Source organism: Rhinoderma darwinii, chromosome 3, assembly GCF_050947455.1.
Source record: "Rhinoderma darwinii isolate aRhiDar2 chromosome 3, aRhiDar2.hap1, whole genome shotgun sequence".
In the NCBI taxonomy this organism is placed as follows: Eukaryota; Metazoa; Chordata; class Amphibia; order Anura; family Rhinodermatidae; genus Rhinoderma; species Rhinoderma darwinii.
In genome coordinates, this window is record NC_134689.1 from 117,642,745 (window position 1) to 117,664,447 (window position 21,703).

At 39.8% G+C, this 21,703-nt stretch overlaps 1 protein-coding gene across 3 annotated transcripts in view; it reads left to right on the forward strand.

Moving 5' to 3' along the window:
• Positions 1–21,703, forward strand: part of HTR4 (5-hydroxytryptamine receptor 4) — a 497,831-nt gene that overhangs the window by 190,930 nt on the left and 285,198 nt on the right. For all 3 annotated transcript variants that reach the window (XM_075856614.1, XM_075856616.1, XM_075856615.1), the window contains exon 2: positions 636–717. In XM_075856614.1, coding sequence (XP_075712729.1) covers positions 692–717 — 26 coding nt within the window. In that variant the 5' untranslated portion in view covers positions 636–691. The remainder of the gene's footprint in view (positions 1–635; positions 718–21,703) is intronic.

Genomic DNA, 21,703 nt, shown 5'->3' on the forward strand with positions numbered 1-21,703 from the left:
GTGGCTCAGGATTTGTAAGCACAAACATTGCTTTTAAATGTACTCCAATTATGAAAATTCATGTACTTATGACTATAGGAGTATGGACCTTGTTACTCATGTAGTTTGTAGTCCTCTTAGGCTGGGTTCACACGACCTATTTTCAGACGTAAACGAGGCGTATTATGCCTCGTTTTACGTCTGAAAATAGGGCTGCAATACGTCGGCAAACATCTGCCCATTCATTTGAATGGGTTTGCCGACGTACTGTGCAGACAACCTGTAATTTACACGTCGTCGTTTGACAGCTGTCAAACGACGACGCGTAAATTGACTGCCTCGGCAAAGAAGTGCAGGACACTTCTTTCAGACGTAATTTGAGCCGTTCTTCATTGAACTCAATGAAGAGCAGCTCAAAATTTACGGCTGTCAGAGAAGCCTCGCAAAATGCGAGGAGGAGCAATTACGACTGAAACGAGGCAGCTGTTTTCTCCTGAAAACAGTCTGTCATTTCAGACGTAAAAGCCTCTCATCGTGTGCACATACCCTTATTGTTTACTGCTTGGTATATACTGTAGAGTCTATTGCACCATTATACATGTCTAAATGTATCTAAAAGTTAACTCATTTGTAATAATTTGCGCTTGTCTTTGCAGGGCAAGCTTGATCACATGGGCACTAACTTTCCAGCCCTCCATGCCTACTGACTGTGATGGAAGAACTTGATAGTAATGTGAGGTAAGTCTGTACTCATATTATTATTATTTGCTCTGATGTTTATTCTAGACAATAGTGTATGTATGAAAATATCTGAAGAACTGGTGAGCTATGGCATTGCGTGGTTCAGGTAACACTCATGAGCTATCCTCTGAATTGAATCTATGTCCTTACACAATATAGTACCTTGTAGTACTTGCAGTAGGAGAGAGGAAGCTAAGGAATATATATATATTTCTGCATTACAATATAGATTTATAAGCCAAATTGTTAAAAGTAAACAATGCCTGCCATGAGTAGTTACCTAGTTTGATTGGCACATTTTAATCATGATAACTGAGAAATGGCTAAATAGAATATTTAAGGATTTTACACAAGAAGTCGATTCCAGGTGTAATTATTGGTATCCTGCTTGTTTTCTTTGTTTTATTTTAAGAGTAGATTCAGTCTACATGAGATTTTTTTTTGCTTTTATGCAGAATTCTGTCATTTGCTCCTAAGTAGTTACAAAATTTCAGCATTCACCTTTATACAAAAAGTGTTGGTTTTTAGTCTGTTGCTAAAGAGCAAGTGAAAAGCAACTGACTTGAAAATAACACGCAGCAAATCTCGGGGATAATGAACCTGGACTTTATTAAATAAAGCGTGTGTTTATGCATATCGAGTGGCCCAAGGCATTATGTCATTTTCTGGACCAATTCTAGAGAAATAAATTGAAGTACTCATTGCAACCAGATTTGGGATTTTAATGCACATTATTAGCAAAGAAAATCAAACACTTGGCTGGTTATTATTTAGTGAAATTTTTGTTCTACATTAGTTGCTTCCTCTAATGTAAACTCATAAACATTTTAGTTATACTTTTCTGAGAGCAACTTGATACTTTTTTTTGCCTGTAGGTAAAAGAAAAGCACCAAGGCTTTTTTTCCACAGGAAAAATCGCGTAATCGACTACACTATTGTTTCCGTGAAAAACCCTGAAAACTTTACAGATTGGAAACAAACGGAATCCAACTGCAACGGAAGCATTACCATTTGAAATTAATGGTAATGCAAGCGGAATCTATAGTTTCTGTTCATCGGTTCCTCCGACGGAAAGGTTAAACGGAAACCAACCGCTGATGTGAATGGGCCCTTACTCTTCTGCGCCCTGGCATGGTGACGGCACTTCTAAATCCTCCTAAAAGATGCAATAACATTTTGTCAGATATTACAGCCTTAAATTTAAGAGGCTGTCCACTTTCGAATAGTTTTAGTTTATGAATTTATACATGACATTCTGCACTCCGTTAAAGATATTGCTCTGCCTTTCCTTTATTTTTCCCTTAACTGTTATGGCAAGAGTAGAACTGTTTATTTTTGCCAAATACTCCTATAACAAGTTGTACCCAGGAACCATAAGAAATGTGTATTGTTTACAAGGGTAACAACTGTGTGTAAATATATGTATATGATGTATTTGCATATAGATTGAACATAATCCACTGAAAGTATTATCATAGGTTGCTTTATAGGTGTCAGATTCAAATTCATTGATGTGGGAGGAAAAACCTATGTGTCATTCAACATAGCAGAGGGGTGTATCTCTTACAACACCTCCACCTATTTATTCCTATATTTATAACAAATATTCTTGTTTCAAAGACTGAAACATCATTTTTGCAAGTTGGTGCAATATCTGTCCCCCAAAACTTTTTCCACCAATGCATACAATCACTAAATTACACAGTACAGTACCTGCAAATTCTCTATACCAAAGTGTTTTGCTTAGGAATGGACTGGTAAATGAGCTAGTGGCCCCCACCTTACCCATACACCTGACTACCGACTAGTGGACCTTGATAGATTATTTTCTACACTTACATTAACCGTCTCACATTAAGACGATGGTACTGGAGCCTATGGGTTTTATGGTTAATTAAGGAAATGTATTAATTATTTGATTCTCAAAGAATACTGCTACATCTGTACATACAATCCACTTAAAAGTTGTGTAACTTTCCAATTCCATTGCGTTACTTGGAATTTCATATGGTCTTTTAAAGTCTGTTAAATCCATCCTTCTACAGAGATACATTTGTGTTGGCTTCTGCTCTGAAATCTCCCAGCATTCCCTAATTTCTCAGTGTCTGCCCAGAGCCCGGCCTCCTTGTTGATTTACATTTTGGGAGGTGAAGTCATAGCAGGCCCTGTACAATTGTCTGATATAGAAAAAGCTCCAATAATGCAGTGCAGCAAAGAATATTGCATTATAATGTAGCCGAGCCAAGCTGTTAGGAATGTCCATTGACCGAGTTTAGTAGCAACCAGACTATCACTCAGAATAATTGTATTTACAAAGTTATTCAACATCTTATGTAAATAATATAACCACTGCAATTAAAATGTGAGCATACACATTAGAAAAAAATAAAAAGTAAATATTCATTTCATACATGTCTAAACCCATTCTGTAAGCTACTACTCAAAACTTTGATAAAACAAAAGATAAGAATTTAGTGTATGACAGCATTGAGTTTGTTGTTTTACGGCCTAAACATGATATATGTAAATCTTTTCATTAAAAGAGAAAAGAAAATGTTAACAACCAAAAAAGAATCACAAATTTATGTCCCACTTTATGGTGCAGGTTGTTAATTTAGGCAGTAGAATACTTTTTCTTAGCATAAGCACACTGGGGCAGATTTACTACTGTGTCTGGGTCTAGAAAGTGGAGCAAATTGGCGCAGTTTTGATGTTTGCACTTCAGTAGACACTATGAAAAGTGTTCTGAAAAGGGGCGTGACTTTGCTGGAAAGGGGACATGGCATAAAATGTGCCAATGTGCGCCAAAAAACGGACACAAAATTCTGACAAAAAATAATCCAAATCAAAAGTGGTATAACGAAGAGAAAAGAGTCTAACAGATCATGAAAGATTCACCAAAATTATCATACTGCATGCACCACTGTGATAAATTTGGTGCATTTTGTGCCTGCCTGGTCTAAGTTTACGATGTCCAAATATTAGACCGCATTAGTAAATGTGGAAAACTGTATTCAAAGTACTAATTGGAAATTCAGAGATATTATTTTATAGGGTAAATCAACAACTAAGTAAAATATATTGTCTTGAGCAGTCTGCGGCTTAATGTGTAAGAAAGAATATGAAAAACAATAAATATGCATACAGATAAGGAAAATAATACTAAAGATGGATCACATTGCTAGTCGAGCATGCTTTCTAAGCTTGAGGAATACAGTGTCAGTAATGACAAATGAGCATTCCCAATCTGCAAGACTAAAGTGGTATGCCTGAATAATAAACAGTAATTCCTCTGACAAAGTTTCATGAAACAAGGGAAAGTGGCTGACAGTGGGGCGTTTGCCAATTTTCATTCAAGGAAGTAAAAACATTTTTGTGTACCAGACATATAATCGACCTGCATCGCTCAACTGCAAATCCAGGACTAGGGAGGAAGGAAAAGCTCTTTTTTGTAGATAAAGGTGTATTTGCTAAACAGTTTTTACAGTATGTCCTGTATCAGAGACAGATTCTGTGCACAGCCGAACCGATAGATAATATTGGATGACAGTTTGCAAGAGGATAACATTATAAAATGTGCAAAATGATGTTACTAAAAATGTACCTGCGTACGTATGTTAAACTAATGTAATGTAATATATAAGGCCTAGTTTACATTAGTACTAAAATAACTGCTATGCCATTCTTCACTATAAAAACTATTTGGGAATATGCATGGGGGGTCTATCCGCCTCACATTAGGATATGCCCCCCGACAGTGGCAGACACAGGCGCAGAAGGCCCCCATTCAATGTTTCACTAAATGGAAATTAAATACACAAAGTAAAATATTTTTATGGTTCTGATCTTAATCTTGACTTTTATCTCCTTATATTTTATTTTTAGTACAATTCGTGCTGCTGCTGAGCTTTGCAAGACGGTCCCTACTGTTTCCAAGGAGACAATTTATAGCACTATTTGTCAATGTGGCCCTCCTAACAGCTCAGCCAATGCTTAACTAATGGAACGTTTAAAATAAGGTTCCAGCAAATGTCACTTAATATAGCACTCAAGCAAACCAATGGAATTTAATTCAAAAGATGAACCCGTGGCAGTGAATTGTTCTTTGGCATTTTAGCTCTGCACAGTGTCAGGAAATGCATCCTGCTTATACAAAGGTTATGCTACATCTCTATTACATTTCCATGATGAATATTGACATTGTACTTCCTCATCCATTTAGATGTGATGAGATGTTCGGTACCAGACTATGTATGTGCTCTTCTTTTTAGCCGTAGTGTGGTTTATGAGAGCCTTTCAGCAAAGATGGCATGCCTTCTGGAGTGTCCATGGATAGGACAGAGGGTATGGCAGGAAGGTTTCCATAACGCAGCTCAATTGAGTATATAGTTGGAGTTCCATTGGAGAATTAGCTGGTGCCGCTGTTGGGCGTATGCCCTTGCTACGTGCACTTTCTCCTCAAGATAGATAACCAGCTCCAGCAAGACGCTGTGGAGCCAGCAAAAGCTGCAGATACGGAGGCTGTGAGGTGCCGCAAGGAAGCAGTCCGAGAGGTGGGTGGAAAGAAATCTCCCTGCGAAAGAGACTGTGGATTGGACAGAGACAAAGAAATAGTCCTTGGAGCGTAAGGGACTACAGTCGTTGAGTGTGTGAGAGACGGCAAGCCCTAAGCTTTGAACCTGAAGCACATGGATTTAAAGGGCTTATCCAGAGACCAAAAATTGCTTTGCAATAATATGTTTATGTGAAACAAAGTAACTTTCTAATATACTTTCATTTAAAATTCTGTACTAATTGTTCCCGGAGGTCCTGGAGCTTTCCTAATAATGATGATTCTCCGACATGGCTCTATGTGACTGAGGGCCTGCTTCATGTGCTGTTTGTGAGCATGACCGCAAGGGGCTGTCACATTGCCTATTGCTTGAGTCCCAAACAGAGCATCAGCTAGCGCTGAGGGAGTGCCCCCTTGTTTTTTGAGGGGGTTTTACATGAAACAGGATTTCACCATATTTTTTGTATGTGCCATTTATATATTTATATAAGTTAATCATGTCCCCCTTAGTCGTCTGTTTTCAAGGCTAAATAGGTTTAATTATTTTAATCTTTCCTCATAACTTAGATTCTCCATGCCCCTTATTAGCTAATTATATTAGTAAGTTACTTAGTTTCGAATAAATATATTATTGCAATGCAATTATTTGTCTCCGGATAACCCCTTTAAAGAGGTCTACAAGGGCCTCGGGGTCAGTTCACACGTTGCATAAATACAGTGGATTTTCCGCAACGGCATTTGTTGCAGAAATCCGCATCAAATACAGTAGCAGTAAAGTGGATGAGATCAAACAAATCTCATCCACATGCTGCATAAATACAGAGCAGAAGAAATTGACCCGCGATGCAGAATCTAGTCTATATGAATCCTTCTTTCAAGAAATATGCAGCCTGCTGGATACAATATATGGACGACGTACTATTATGTTGGAGAGGACCATCTGATGCCATAGAGAGCTTCATCAGTGAACTAAATGGTAATAATTTAAATATACATCTTACTTTTACTTATAGTAAATCCATGATTAGTTTCTTGGATCTTAATATCTATAAGGAAAATAATCGGTTAATTATATCTACTTATGAAACCAACGGCAGAAAATACTTTTACATACTAGCAGTCCTCATCATTCTTCCCAAATAAAGGGAATTCCTGTCGGACAGTTCCTTCGAATTCGGAGGAACTGCAAGAAGCTTTAGTGATTTCAAGCAGGAAACTTCAGATTTATCTGAATACATTCAGACGAGAGACTATTAAAATAAATCAATTAAACATGGTTACAAAAAGGCCCTAACAACTAATAGGGATAATACTTTGATTAGGAGGAGGGAATAAAAAACGGATGACAGAGTATGATTCATATCAACATACGGATCCCATTGGGACTAGCTTCGCAACCTTATGTTAAAGAATTGGTCACATTTGACCTTGGATAAAAAGATTGGGTCAATAGTAGGGGACTCTCCTAGTATGGTCCCATAAAAAGCACCAACATTAAATTACCTTCTGGTAAATTCGGAGTTCAAAAGGAAGACACAGGAACATAAATTTTGGTTAAATAGTCGCCCCAAGGAGATGAATAAATGTGGATCTTGCAATTTTTGGAAATATGTATCTAAAACAAACATATTTATGGACTCTGAACATAAAAAGGATTATAAGATTCTCACATTTATTAATTGTCGTTCTAGTATGGTAGTATACTCTATTATACTCTATTACCTGTCCATGTGGAAAGATGTACATTGGCAAAACAAAACATGAACTGCAAAAATGTATCAGTGAACACATTTCAGACATAAGAAGGAGGGGAGATAAAAAAATCCATTGGCAGTCCATTTTAAGATCTATCACTAACAATCACCAAAAGGTCTGAAGTTCATGGGGATATATCAGCTGCAGGAAGATAGGAGGGGAGGTGACAGAAACAGATTACTTCTTCAAAAAGAAACTATGTGGATTTACACCTTGGGTATTCTATCTCCTAGAATAATGAAATCAAGTTTAATATGTTCCTTTGATTCCCACTAGATTGTTATCTACCATCAATGGTGGGCACCTGATCGATTGCCCCTCTGGGGCCCTTGATTGGCTCCCTGCCATACATGGCAGATCCTTCCCTCTTTTCCTAATTCACCTGATCAACTGGGATTTTGTCGTTGATGGTAGGGACCGGGTTGATGGCCCTTTCTGGGCCCTAAACTGGCTCCCCGCTGTCCTTGACTGATCCCGATTGTCCTTTCAATGTATATAAATATGTATATCCTATACACGTGACCCAAGTACTTGACCAACTTCCCTGGCCCCTCTAATGCATATGACCAGAGTAGTTGACTAATTAAATTTCTGTCATTGGTGGAGGGGACCCGGTCGATGACTTAATTTGGGCCCTCTACTTTCTCCCCGCCATCCAGGAACGACTCTCTTGTTTTTTGGATTGGACATGATCTAAGTATAAGGCACAGAGGCTTGGCTGTACCCCCCCCCCCCAGTTTACTACTTTCTTTTCTTTTTTGGAGTATTCATATTCAATTTAATTGCTCAAGTGTCTGTCGTTGATGGTGGGGACCTGGTTGATGGCCCTTTTTTGGGCCCTTGACTTGTTCCCTGCCATCCATGACAGACCATGCTTGTCTTCTCGAGTCCATATGACCCTTTTTTCTGGGTTCCCTGCGGTGTGTGGGGGGGCTGGACCTCTACTGGATCGGCTTTATACCAGCGATTTAGTGGACTCCCGCCCCTTCATTCTTTGCTTAAATGGCTTCTCCCTCTGCCCCCTGTCTTCTCCGTATTTCATGGGTAATTCATGTTTATCTCTTTTCTAATTTCATAATCTAAAAGGGGATAGGATCTGGCCCGATAAACTATATATTTGGCTAATGGTTTTCCATAAATTCGGGCTATATATGTCTGGCTCTACTGGTTTATATTTAGTGAAGTTTTCCCCTAAAATAAAAAAAATATCCTATATATCTTTATCTTGTATGCTCTGGGCTCTTGTCCTGTATTTTGTGTGTTCTGTTTTTTTGCTTTTAGTCTTTTGTTATTTGTTTCTTTGTTAGGGAGAGATACCTCACCTAGTGAAATACTATTTCAGTGTTTCCTTAATATTTTTTATATAAAGGAATGAGGGTTATTTGGCACCCTGAGCGTTATATTTCTGTATTATTTTCGGATAAGGATTATTATTATGGTTATTAGGTCGTATAAAATGTATGTTTATTTCAATTATGATCAAATGGCTATACTAAAGAACGCCTTGTATGGAAATGAATGGGACATATAAATAGGCAGTGTGCCTTTAAATGTCCGCTATAAAAATAGGTAACACTGTAACCGTGATTCACTGGCTCTGATGAAGTCCCAGCTGGGATGAAACTGTTAGCTAATTGCTCGGTGGTGAGAGACGTCATCACACCGTATACTTCCGGCGTAGCTGTATTCAGCACCATGCTACAAATCACGCCGTGGTAAGCGCTACACTGGCCCTCTCTTTATATTTGTTTGCACTATAAATCTTGAAAGTTTCTGTTACTGACGAGGAAAGAGATCCATTTCCTAAAGAAATTGAGCTGCTGTTATAATCTGGAGCACCTTACTCAAACGGATGCACAGTGCTTTTTATCTGCATTGGAACCTGGTAGCGATACTGCATCGGGTTCGGATAAGCAGAGAATCAGCAGTAGAGGAGTATAACGGAACTTTTTCCTGACCATCTATACGCTCATTGTTAATAGCACTCTGCAGAATTAATTTGGTTTATGTAAACCGTTCAGCATGCATGTATCCCAGAAGGGCCAAATATGCTCTTCTTTTTCTTGCTGGAAAGATAGATCGCACAGATTGATCAATTTGTATGTTGGATTCACCTATACATATGCATATATATTTTCCTAGTTTGAGATCCTTTTCACAGCCACCCGTTGCGGAGATTCTCTCTATTTCAATTTGATACTAGTCTTCATTGTATATAAAAAGCCATTGGGTTTATTTATAAATACAAATTGTTATTATTCTTAATCATACAACTGTATGAAATATACATTGTTGAACTAGTCTCTTTACCTGGCCAGGTCGTTTTTTTAACTGTCTTTGTTCTTATTGTCTAGGTATTCGCCTATGGGAAATGGTTTGCAATTTTCCTTTTTTCTATACATATTAATTAATTCTTATATACATATTTTCTATACCCTTATGAGTGCTTGATATGTCCTGGATAGTTTTTTGTTTTTTTGTTTCTTCACAGTCTTTCCAACTAGGACGGCACCGTGTGGCATTTCTCGGCTACAATGTTTTGGGTTATTGGATATTAACTCTTTCTTTCTTCTTCACGTCTGAACGTGGCCTTACGAAAACAGTGGAAAGCACTGAGTTATGCTGTTTCCGTAACTTCCATCGTAGTGAATTGCAGTTACGGAAACAGCGTAGCTCAGCGAGTTACGCTGTTTTCGTAACTCCCGACCATGTATTCAGTAAGTGGCCGGGAGGTAGCGTGAGCACAAAAAGCTAGAATGGAGTTTAGGGGGCCCCGTTCTAGAGATATGTGCGGGTCCCAGGGGTCGGACCCACGTCTTTTTGACATTTATGACATATCCTGTGGATATGTCATAAATGTCCCTCATGAGAAAACCCCTTTAACTAGTTAAACGGGCAGCAACAGCTTTATCGCTGTTCCTGGCCGTTAGAGCATTGTAAAACACAGCTGACACCTGCAATGTATCGAACGGGCTCTGCTCCAAATATCACCCCTCGGCGGGAAGGGGTTAAGGAAGCGGGAAGCGGAGTCTGGCGCAGACTATAAGATACAGGGACTTTTTAGCAAGATTTATTCTTGCTAAACAGTGTGTCTTATAGTCCGAAAAATACAGTGTGTATATATATATATATCTATATATATATCTATATATCTATCTATCTATCTATCTATCTATCTATCTATCTATCTATCTATATATATATATATATATATATATATATATATATATATATATATATATATATATATATATAGAAACCATAGGATCAAGTAATGACTTCAAGATTGATAAAAAAGGTGAATTTATTCACCTCAAGTGAGCAGCAACGTTTCGGTCCGTCAAAGAACCTTTCTCAAGCTGGGGAAGTGATTCATCCTCTGGGTAACGTGCGCATGGACTAATTTATAGCTGCTTGGAGTGCTGTGTTCATTTGCAATTGGACTATAGATATATATATATTATAATAATCTTTATTTATATAGCGCCAACATATTCCGCAGCACTTTACAATTCAGAGGGAACACATACAGACAATATCAGACATTACATAGTCACAATACTAATTAATATTTCAGAAAATATGAGTGAGGACCTTGCTCACAAGAGGTTACAATCGATGAGATTATATAATGTAAACTTGCTGTTTTTTTTATGAATTTAAACAGGACAAACTAAATAAATACATTAACAAAATATTCCTTAGAAGATGTCCCAATCAAGCTCCTTATATAAATATTAAATAGCAGTGCATTGACATTGCATAAGGAAATATCAGAGCCTTTGTCAGATAATGTGTACTATTTATTTGATTAAAGTGTTCATTAATGCACTAAAGTCAATAGGATCACTGCCTTACGATGCCAAGATTTAAAATATGTATACATTTTTTTTTGCAATGGTATTTGACCTTTATGGATTTGTTGGTATAATTTGAATGAAGTGTACTCTCAAAAACTAATTAAATAAAGTGACTAATTCATAAAAAACTACTGCCAGGAATAATTCTTGATCATTAATCATAAAAAATAAGTTGATTAGTTCAAAGGGAAAGATTACATCAAAACTGTCAGGAATTATAATTCAGAAAATAATACATCTGAGAATGTTCAGGTACCTATAAACGTGCACATAGTGACGTAGTACGGAGCCGCAGTACTGCAGCCCAAAAAAGATAACACATTGGGGCAAATTTGGCTTAAAGACCTGAAGAGATAGTCTAAAGCTAGGCTGCAGATGCGCCAAGTTTTTCAATGAAGTGCATGCTGTTTGATAGACTTGGCTCATATTAGATTCTGTGCCCTTCTTTACACCACCTATTGAGTGGTATACTTTAGACCTGTATTTTTTGGCACAAAACTGACGCATGTCAGTGATAAATCTGGCGCATTTCACATTCATGGCCACATTTTAAGTATGCGACTCGATGTGGCCAGCGTGTCGCAAATCAAGGTAAATAACTTTATAGTTGGGGTTGTTACTGTCGCGGCGATACCAAATATGTGTAACTTTTGTTGTTTTTTTAATAATAAAGCATTCTGTAAGGGAAAAAAGTAGTTTTTTTTTTAAAAAAAATTCACGTATTTTTTTTAAATCAACTTTATTCAACTTTTTTTTTGGGATTTTAATAGTCTCACTAGGGGACTTCACTATGCGATAATCTGATCGCTTTTTATAATACACTGCAATACTTTTGTATTGCAGTGTATTAGTGCCTTTCTGTGCAAAACGGACAGGCATCTGCTAGGCCATGCCTCTGGCATGGCCCAGCAGGCATAACTAGTGACAGACCTGGGGGCCTTTATTACGCCCCCTGGCTACCATACAAACCACGACACCCTGCGATCTTATCGCAGGATGCCGGTAGGGTGAGAGAGGGAGCTCCCTCCTTCTCTCCAAAACCACTCAGATGCGGCGCTCGCTATTGAGCGCCGCATCTGAGGGATTAAACGAGCGAGATCGATACTGATATCGATATTGCCCGTTAGAACAGGGCTGCTCCCTGCTCTCAGCTACCTTTGGTAGCTGAGAACAGGTAGATTTAACGGCTCCCTGCTCAATTTATTTATTCAGATGCAGCGTTGTAAAAAGGCTATTGCATCGGAATAAAGCCCATTAGTGGCCGCCGTGAAAACACTAATGGCCGGTCACTAACAGGTTAACGGCCATCAGACGGACGTATTCCATGCTCGTGTGAATAAGGCCTTACAAAGGGTAGCACTTCTCCTATTGGTCACATGGGATATGGACATTGATGTGTATTATGATCAGTACGGATTTACATCTTTGGAGCCTGTTAGCGCAGATTGGCAGAGTCTAGGGCACCAGACTATCAAATAGTGCACACACATACGGCTTTAAAATGTTTGAACATTGCAATGTGCTTCTCACAACACAAGACTTTTCAGCCTTGTCCCTACCTGGATTTCCTCCTCGCTGCACTAATTATGTAATCACCATACAAATATTCATAATTTACATACGATTTAGCATATTCATATGTAACTGTTGCTTTCAGCAGGTGCCCTTCCCCCAAGAGTTGTATCCGACCTTGATCATGAATTTGATACACACAGTGTTATGACAAAGCTAACTAGTGGAAACAGGGCATTGGAAGGGTTGTCACCAGGACAAGTGATTTTACAAAGCAGCTTGCAACCTCAAGAGAAGCTTTTTGAGACATAAGAAAGCAATCAAATTGCAGTAATTTTTCGGATAATTTTGAGTTAATTAGGATTTAAGGAGAGAATTTTAATATTAATGGATTTAGGTATTTTGTTTATTCTTAACCTTTTTTTTATTTTTAGAATAGACTCTAGACATGGTCTTTCAGACTACAGTTAGGTTTCATTATCGTAAGTCGGCTTTGTTTTGTTTCACTAGGGGAAATAGACCTCTACATTTTCCATCTTAGGGGAGCAAAGAGCTTCTCGGCATTAACATGCTTGCACACTGCGTCATGTCAGGAATGGGACTTCTATGGAACGTCATCTCACAGCTCACGATAGAGCCAATTGTTCCATTAATACTTGTCACAGTAAGAGAGAGGTTGGATACTTTTTTTTTTCTTTACAGTTGGGCTGCAGCCCAGAGTCTGTGAAGGAATAAATAATATTTCTAGTATATGTTTCTTACTATCATTTGGAATATAAAAGCAGTGTTTAAGGGATACTCCTACTGTTTAACATTATGTATGTCTTACAGTCTGGTTCCTATGATACTGAAAGGACCAAATGGGTGGCATAATTAACCTATGACACCCTCCTTTCCCCACAACTTAGGTTACGGTCCAAGGTACTCGGCTGGCCCTAGGTCTTCAGTGCCTCTATGTAGCCTGATGTTTGATTCTCTGGATAATGTTATTGTAATAGGCACCAGACGAATGATTTGGAGGTTAGGGGTATGGTTGCTACAAGTAACCGCAAATAAAAAAAAGTTAATCACGTAGCCAAGTAAAACAGTTTAGAGTCAGGTGCTTGGTACAGAAGCAGTAGCCAGGAGGGTTTTTAGGAAATCCAGGGTTCAGTAACAGTGATGTAGCAGGGCTGGGTGCATTGTACATAAACAGTAGTCAGGAGGGTAGTCAGGTAATCCGGGGTTTGGTAACGGAAATGTAGCAGAGCTGATTTGCATTACAGGGAATAATACAAGAGTAGTCAGGGACAGAACAGAAACCGGTTACTATAAAAAAAAGTTCAAGTTCAAAATGTAGCAAACCCAGGTTAGGGAACAAACACTGATAACTGACACTGCAGAGGATTTATCTGTCCTGACATCTGTTTTAGTAAATAATTCTATTCACCCGTGGAATAACAATTCTGAAGCATCTTTTTTTTTAGACTTCTACGTTGTGCTGTTCCTATGTTATTTTTCCTAGAAATGTATGAATAAAGATGACAAGTCCTATTTAAATAGAGCACCCAGCGCTTGAAGGGTCGGGCTGACGTGTACTCCACTTCAGCTGACGTCCCTGTTGGCCCCACTGAAAGACGCATTGCGGCCGGAAGGGTGTTGTGGTGAGTTCATTACAGTACTTAAAGAGACTGTCACCACATTATAAGTGCCCTATCTCCTACATAAGGAGATGGGCGCTGTATTGTAGGGGACAGAAGTGCTTTTTATTTAGAAAAACGATCTATTTTTACCATGTTAGGAGCGATTTTAGCTTTCTGCTAATTAGTTTCTTAATGCCCAAGTGGGCGTGTTTTTACTTTAGACAAAGTGGGCATTGTACAGAGGAGTGTATGACGCTGAGCAATTAGTGAGCAATCCGTGTCATACACTTCTCCCCATTCATTTACACAGCGCATAGCGATATAGCTATATCTCTATGTGCAGCCACATAAACACACTATAACGTTACTGCAGTTTCCTGATAATGAATATACATTACCTCCAGCCAGGACATCATGAGTATTCAGAATCAAGAAAATATAATGAGGACCCTGGGTAGTTGGCGGGCACAATATACAAATAACAAAAGAATGCCTGCAGGCAAACAAACCCTGTTTCCCAACTACCCCAAAAGATCAAAACAATACTTTATTGTGCTACGCATAGCAAGAAGACAGACCACATATAAATATATCACTGCCAGAGACCGGACATAGGAGTAAATGGCTAATGCAAGTACAGCTGTGTGATAACAACCAGCATAAGAACCGTTGTTCTTAGCAATTATAAGTAAAATTGTCTAAATAGTCTAGCAGTAGGTCCGGCTTGAGGCAGGAATTAAAATAAAAGAAGCCCCCCCCCCCCCCCGACATGTTTCGCTACTAAGTAGCGTCCTCAGGGGTACACAGGGCTTTTGGGGTAGTTGGGAAACAGGGTTTGTTTGCCTGCAGGCATTCTTTTGTTATTTGAGTATTCAGAATCCTGACACATCTGAATCTTTTCTGCGAGATTTCCAGCAAGGCAAACGTAATCTCGCGAGATTACGCTATATCGCTATGTGCTGTGTAAATGAATGGAGATAAGTGTATGACACTGATTGGTCAGCTTCAGAAAAAGCGTGGTGAACAGCAGCACACGTCTCCCAAGTTTCAATCAATATGTTCTTTTATTGGTCAAACATCCAGTAAAAAAATGGCAACGTTTCGACCCGTGACAGGTGGAGGGTCTTTCTCAAGCCTAACAATGTGTCTAACAGTGTGAGTTTAAATAGGGAAATATACAACATCACATGGTGATAGACACATTATTAGGCTTGAGAAAGACCCTCCACCTGTCACAGGTCGAAACGTTGCCATTTTTTTACTGGATGTTTGACCAATAAAAGAATATATTGATTGAAACTTGGGAGACGTGTGCTGCTGTTCAACACGCTTTTTCTGAAGATTACATTACATCAGACTGGGTTTGTCTGATTTTACAGCGTGAAACCGCTCCTGATAACGGGATTTGTGCTGCTTCAAATATTGTATTTTTTGGACTGATTGGTCAGCGTCATACACTCCTCTGTACAACGCCCACTTGGTCTAAAGTAAAACACGCCCAGTTGTCCATTAAGAAACTAATTAGCATAAAGCTAAAAATCGCTCATAAAGTGGTAAAAATAGATTGTTTTTCTAAATAAAAAAAACACTACCGTCACCTACATTACAGCGCCCATCTCCTTATGTAGGAGATATGGCACTTATAATGTGGTGACAGAGTCTCTTTAATATGAGGAAAGTAGTATAGACATAGAGAAGAAAAAAAATAGTTATGAAGCAATGGATGACCATGAACTGGCCAAAACATAATGTAATATGTTAAGAGTTTATCATAGAGAAGGAATTCTCAATGTAGTGTATGTGTGCCTTTGTACCAATTATAGACAAATTATTGAGTATGTAACAAATATATGATCATGGGGCATATTAGCCAAAGATAGAGAATTTACTTTTTTAATTTGGCATATTGCGCAAAATTTATCAAAATGGTGCAAGCTACATAATAGATTTGGTTCTCACGATATACAAGACACACTTAACAACCTCATGGCTGTTTTACATGTACATCACCATTTTTTGCCAAGTAAAGCATACAGACTGGGAAAGGGAGGTTGCTTAGGCACTGTTTAATCTGTTCAGGGACTCTTTCCAGATACGATAGGCTGGAAGTTATGGAGAAATGGAAACAACATACAGTAGCACTCGAGAGAGATCTTTTAATGGCAGAACACACACACAAAAAAAAAAACAGGGACAAATTATAGTCAGAGCCCTGGACTACTAGTGACCGCCCAGTAGTTTTCCCTATTGTAATCCGCCCCTGGGTTTACCTCTTACCTTTTTTTTTTTCGCACTGCTTCCTCCCCCTCTTTTCTACCCTATTTCTGTACCTTCACTTTAAAGTTTATGACTCTGTTCTCGCTTCTTTCCTTTGTGTTACTTTTGTTTTAGCCCGTAAGCTCACTGAAAACAGGCTATAAATATTTAGGTCGAAGAACTAGGACAATACCCCCTGAGTGATAGATAGATTATATTTATATATATATATATATATATATATATATATATATATATATGGGCCTACTTTACCTCCAGTTTTCATAAGGAGACACCTGGAGGTGGCATGTTTCATTGTATGCGAGGTATGGAGGTATTCAGTGTAGTAGGGGGTCTGTTCTATAATAAAACGAAAGGCCTACCTGAGGACTTTGTAATTTCTCATTTTGTTATACTGTCATTTATACTGGATGTTTTAATACTGTCCATTTTTCAGTAAATTATTTCTACCTGTATGCTTGAACTGTCTATCTCAACTGAATTTTTCAAAAGCCAGAAAGCAGCAACCCTGGGGATGTTCTGTACTGTGTCTTTTTCCAACACTTATCTTTGAAAAGAGTGGTCTGCATCTGACTCTTTTATCTAAACTTCATAAAAAAATGCATCCTAGTTAACAAGGTACAGCCACAAATGTAACAGATATTCTTTTAAAATAATGTGGTGTATCTTTAACATTCACTAAGCCTATCTGCAGCTCAGAAACTATATGCAGCTACAGATGTGTTCTTCCTTACTTTTCCTCATATCTCAACATATCCTGAGATGTGTGGCGCGAGATGACCAGCTTTGAAAAAAAACAACAGGCTTTTGACATAGTCATATAACAATTTATGACAGAATGTTATATGACTGTGTGGCCACCCAGTGGTTGTGATGTGATTAGCAGCCTGTCAAGGGTTTTTGCTCGCATATCGCGATATTTACTACTAGTGTTTTTGATGCCAAAAATAACTGATGTTTGCGTCTAGTCAAACGATGGGCATGGCTTAGCGGAAAAGGGGTGTACCTCAAGTTGTACCAAAAAAGTGGACTAAAATAAGCAAACCAAAAGGTGGAATAAAGTTAGACAAAAGTGTCTAAAGGTGTGGCAAATTTATCATCCAGCATTAGCCACTATGATAAATCTACTCTAATTCTAAGGTGTCTCAATTTTAGACCATATTAGTACATCAGCTGTAAAGGATCTGCCAGACACAACTTCTGTGTCGACGCCCATAGGTAATCAGTCTGCACCTGCTTCTATGTCTGTGAGACTGACTCCATCTTCCACCACTCAGGATGGCAGGCTTAGGAGTGGGAGAGCCTATCACAGCCTGGCCAGACGGAGCTAGCTCCCGCTAAAATAGGTTATAACTCCATCAAAAATGATTGTTTTTCTAATTAAAAAGCACTGCTGTAATATGCATTACAGCGCCGATCACATTATGTAGAAGATAGGCCACTTATAATGTGGTGACAGAGCCTCTTTAGCTAATGCCCATTTGTTCAACCATATGCTTGTTTGTTTTCTCTTTAGACCACTTGAGATTACAATTTATAGAGTTCAGAGGAGTTACCTCTAGAATAAGTTAAATGATTCCTAATGAGTACACCATCCACTTGGCATCAAGTAATATTATTAGATATAATTTGTTTTTCATTGGAACACCCTTTTGAACACTTTGGGGAATGATGTGAAGAGTTGCACAATTGCTAATGCATTGGTATCAACGTATGTTGAGTCATTTGGAGACCGTTCTCATGTTCACTCGAGCACATGTCTGTACTTTCTATTTGCATAAAAGGCTCTGAATGTATGCAAATCATTTAAGATTATGCAGAATGTCACTTAAAGACCTGCAGCACTTTCCTAAGTGCATACTTGACATCCAAAGCATCTGAGTCTAGGTACAATCTCTTGTGTCCTGCAAATCCATTTCAGAGGTTTAATATTTTATTTTTTTCTATGAAATAATTTGGGTTTTTTCAGGAAAACCAAATTATACATGTTGACTCTTTTTCCCATGCTATCTTAATAGACCTATTTATCTTATTCCTTTGCATACCTGTATGCCCTAACCCAGGGGTCCCAAACTCGGCCGCGTCAACGGGCCACACATAGTTTTCAGTTCAAGTTTTGCTAAATGCAGTCTGGCAGCTCAGTTGGCAGCATTTGGCAGACACAAGAATGTCAAGATTTGGCAGACCCTTTTTAGATAGTACCAACACCCCCTGTAGATAATTCCCCAGTGCCCTCTGTAGATAATGCCACAGTGTCCCCTGTAGGTAATGCCGCAGTGCCCTCTGTAGATACTGCCACACCCCCCCCCCCCCGTAGATAATGCCACAGTGCCCTAAGTAGATAGTGCCACACCCCCCTACATAATAACAGTGTCCTCTGTAGATACTGTCATACCCACCTAGATAATGCCACAGGGCCCTCTGTAGATAATTCCCCAGTGCCCTCTGTAGATAATACTACATTGCCCCCTGTAGATAATGCCAAACACACCCCTTTGTAGATAGTGCCACACACACCCCTTTGTAGATAGTGCCACACACACCCCTTTGTATGTAGATAGTGCCACACATATGCCCCTCCATTGGGGCACCCTCTAGGAGTGGAATCCCCAGCCAGAGCGTTGCTGTATTTTGGCCGAGGAGCCACTGACGTCACTGTCTATATATGGACAGTTACATGAGAGGCCTCGTCTATCAGCGGAATCCCCGACCAGTGCGTCGGCAACACGCTGGCCGGGCATTCCGGTCCAGGAGGAGCCACTGACATCACTGTCCATATATGGACAGTTACGTCAGAGGCCTCGTCTATTAGCACAATCCCCGACCAGTCGAACGGCAACACGCTGGCCGGGCATTCCGGTCCAGGAGGAGCCACTGACATCACTGTCCATATATGGACAGTTACATCAGAGACCTAGTCTATCAGTGGAATCCCCGACCAGTCTGATGGCAACGCGCTGGCTGGGCATTACGGTTCAGGAGGAGCCACTGGCATATATGGACAGTTACGCCAGGGACCAGGTCTATCAGCGGAATCCCCTTCCAGAGCGCTCTGGCTGGGGATTCCACTCCTAGAAGTAGCCTCAATAAAGCTATCTGTAGCGAGGGGGGTGTAGCGCTGTCCACAGGGTGTGTGGCGTGACACTATCTACAGGGGTGTGCGCGGCACTCCTCCTTCGGCCTGCTCCGTGCTCTCCCGTTGTCAGCAGGCCACAGATGACCGCTTCGGGGGCCGCATGAGGCCGCGTGTTTTAGACCTCTGCCCTAACCAGTGCTACCAACCATCCATAAATTCCTGGACAGTCTAAAAATAGGGAACTTTTTTAGTGTCAATAAAAACAAATTGACTTGTCCGTTAGTTTTTAGAAGTTGAAGGAGCTTGTGCAGGTTGTTGTGATATAATTTTTTTGAGGTCACAGCACATTTGGCTAATGTCAGCGGGCCGCAGATGACAGATTCAGGGGCCACATGTGGCTCGCGGACTACGCGTTTGAGACCTTTGTCTTATTTATTTTTTTGCTCCTCTGCACACGTTGCCACTGACTATTCCGTAGGAATAGTAGATCAGTAGCAAACTTGCAGGACAATCAGGCCGATGTAGACTCTACATGGTAGCTCTAGATGTCACAAAGAACTTTTGGGAACTTTAGTTTCAGAAGTGAAACAGCAATCACTGAGAGACTGAGCTGGACCACCTACACTCCCCTCTGAACGGCGCAAAGCAAATTTAGAAACTGGAGACCAAACTAGGAGTAAATTGATAGCATGTAAAGTACTTGATATGATTTATTGATATGTGTCAATGATTTTTTTGTTTTGTTACATTGGGTTTTGAAAATCTTCTTTTTGTCAAAAAAGACATTTCAGTGAATTTTAAAGGGGTTATCCAGGGGACCCCAAAAAAAAAAAAACCAATTCCACAAAACCACCTGCAAACACATTCAAGCATGGCTACTAATAGTTTAAGTGGCCAAAAACATAATCTTATATTATTTGTAGCACCCCGATATAATGCCAGAGCCGCTTGTTATCGTCTCGTAATAAGGAGGGACTTGCAGTTTCAGCGTGCACTGTAAGGCTATGTTCACACGGAGTATTTTGGGGAGGAATATCTGCCTCAAAATTCCGTTTGGAACTTTGAGGCAGATATTCCTCTCCCTGCACACCGATTTTCGCGGCGATTATCGCGCCATTTTTCGCCCGCGGCCATTGAGCGCCGCGGGTATAAAACAGCGAGAAATACCCTTTCTCCTGCCTCCCATTGAAGTTAATGGGAGGTTAGAAGCGGAAGCGCCCGAAGATAGGGCATGTCGCTTCTTTTTCCCGCGAGGCAGTTTTACTGCTCGCGGGAAAAAGACGACGACGCCTCCCATTGAAATCAATGGGAGGCGTTCTCGGGCCGTTTTTGCCGAGTTTTGCGACGCGGTTTCCTCGTCAAAAAACTCGGCAAAATACCCCGTGTGAACATAGCCTTAAAACTACAAATCCCGGCATCCCTTTCTATCTCCTGTGCTCCCCTATCCCTGCCCAAGTTGTGCATGAGCTGGGTAGTAGACTGCCGAGAGAGCTGAGGGGAAGAAGGGGGCTGGCTTACTTCAACAGCGTCACTGTGCCAGCCCCCTAGCGGTCATATGATTTGATGACGCGCCGACATGGAGAACCCTTTCAGTCATGTAGGCCCGTGTCGCTGCGTCATCACTGCGGAATGAACTACAGAACTTCCAGGAACACACGACTGTGTTCTTAATCCGCGAACAGGCACACTTTAGTTAGTAGTAGTATATCAGTAAGTTACTTAATAAAGAGTTATTAGATAATTGCCATATAATTTTATGGCGCTGGATAACCCCTTTAAAACCTTAGTAATGTAACTTAGGTATACTGGCATTTTTTTTAATTTTTTTGCGATGTTTAACGATAAATAACGTACTCATTTTATAATACAGGTTGCTAATAATGCGGCAATACCAATTATGTATATATTTGTGTTTTTTTTACCCATAGTAAAACATTGTGTAAGGGAAAAAGTTTTTGTTTTATTTTTCTTATGTAAAAGCACTTATCTAAGTGGTTGCACGGCTGGGACATGGAGTTATTGAAAAAAAACAAAAACGTGACAATCAGAAGTAAGCTTTGATTAATAAGGGTATGTGATATGATAAATAAAAGTCCATGTTACCCTTCCCCTGGTGTCATCTGAAGCTATGCATGTTCACACAGGTGAAGTGGGAGCTGCAAGTACGGTATATGCAGCTCCCACTTCAACTGGCTCTAATTCGCGACTAGAGCCATGATCTGGGGAAATCCATTAGGCCCCAGGCTGCCATGACAAACCATCGGCACCCCACGATCGCGTCATGAGGGAAGCGAGACAGTGACAGAGGGGGCCCCCTGCTTTGTCTGAT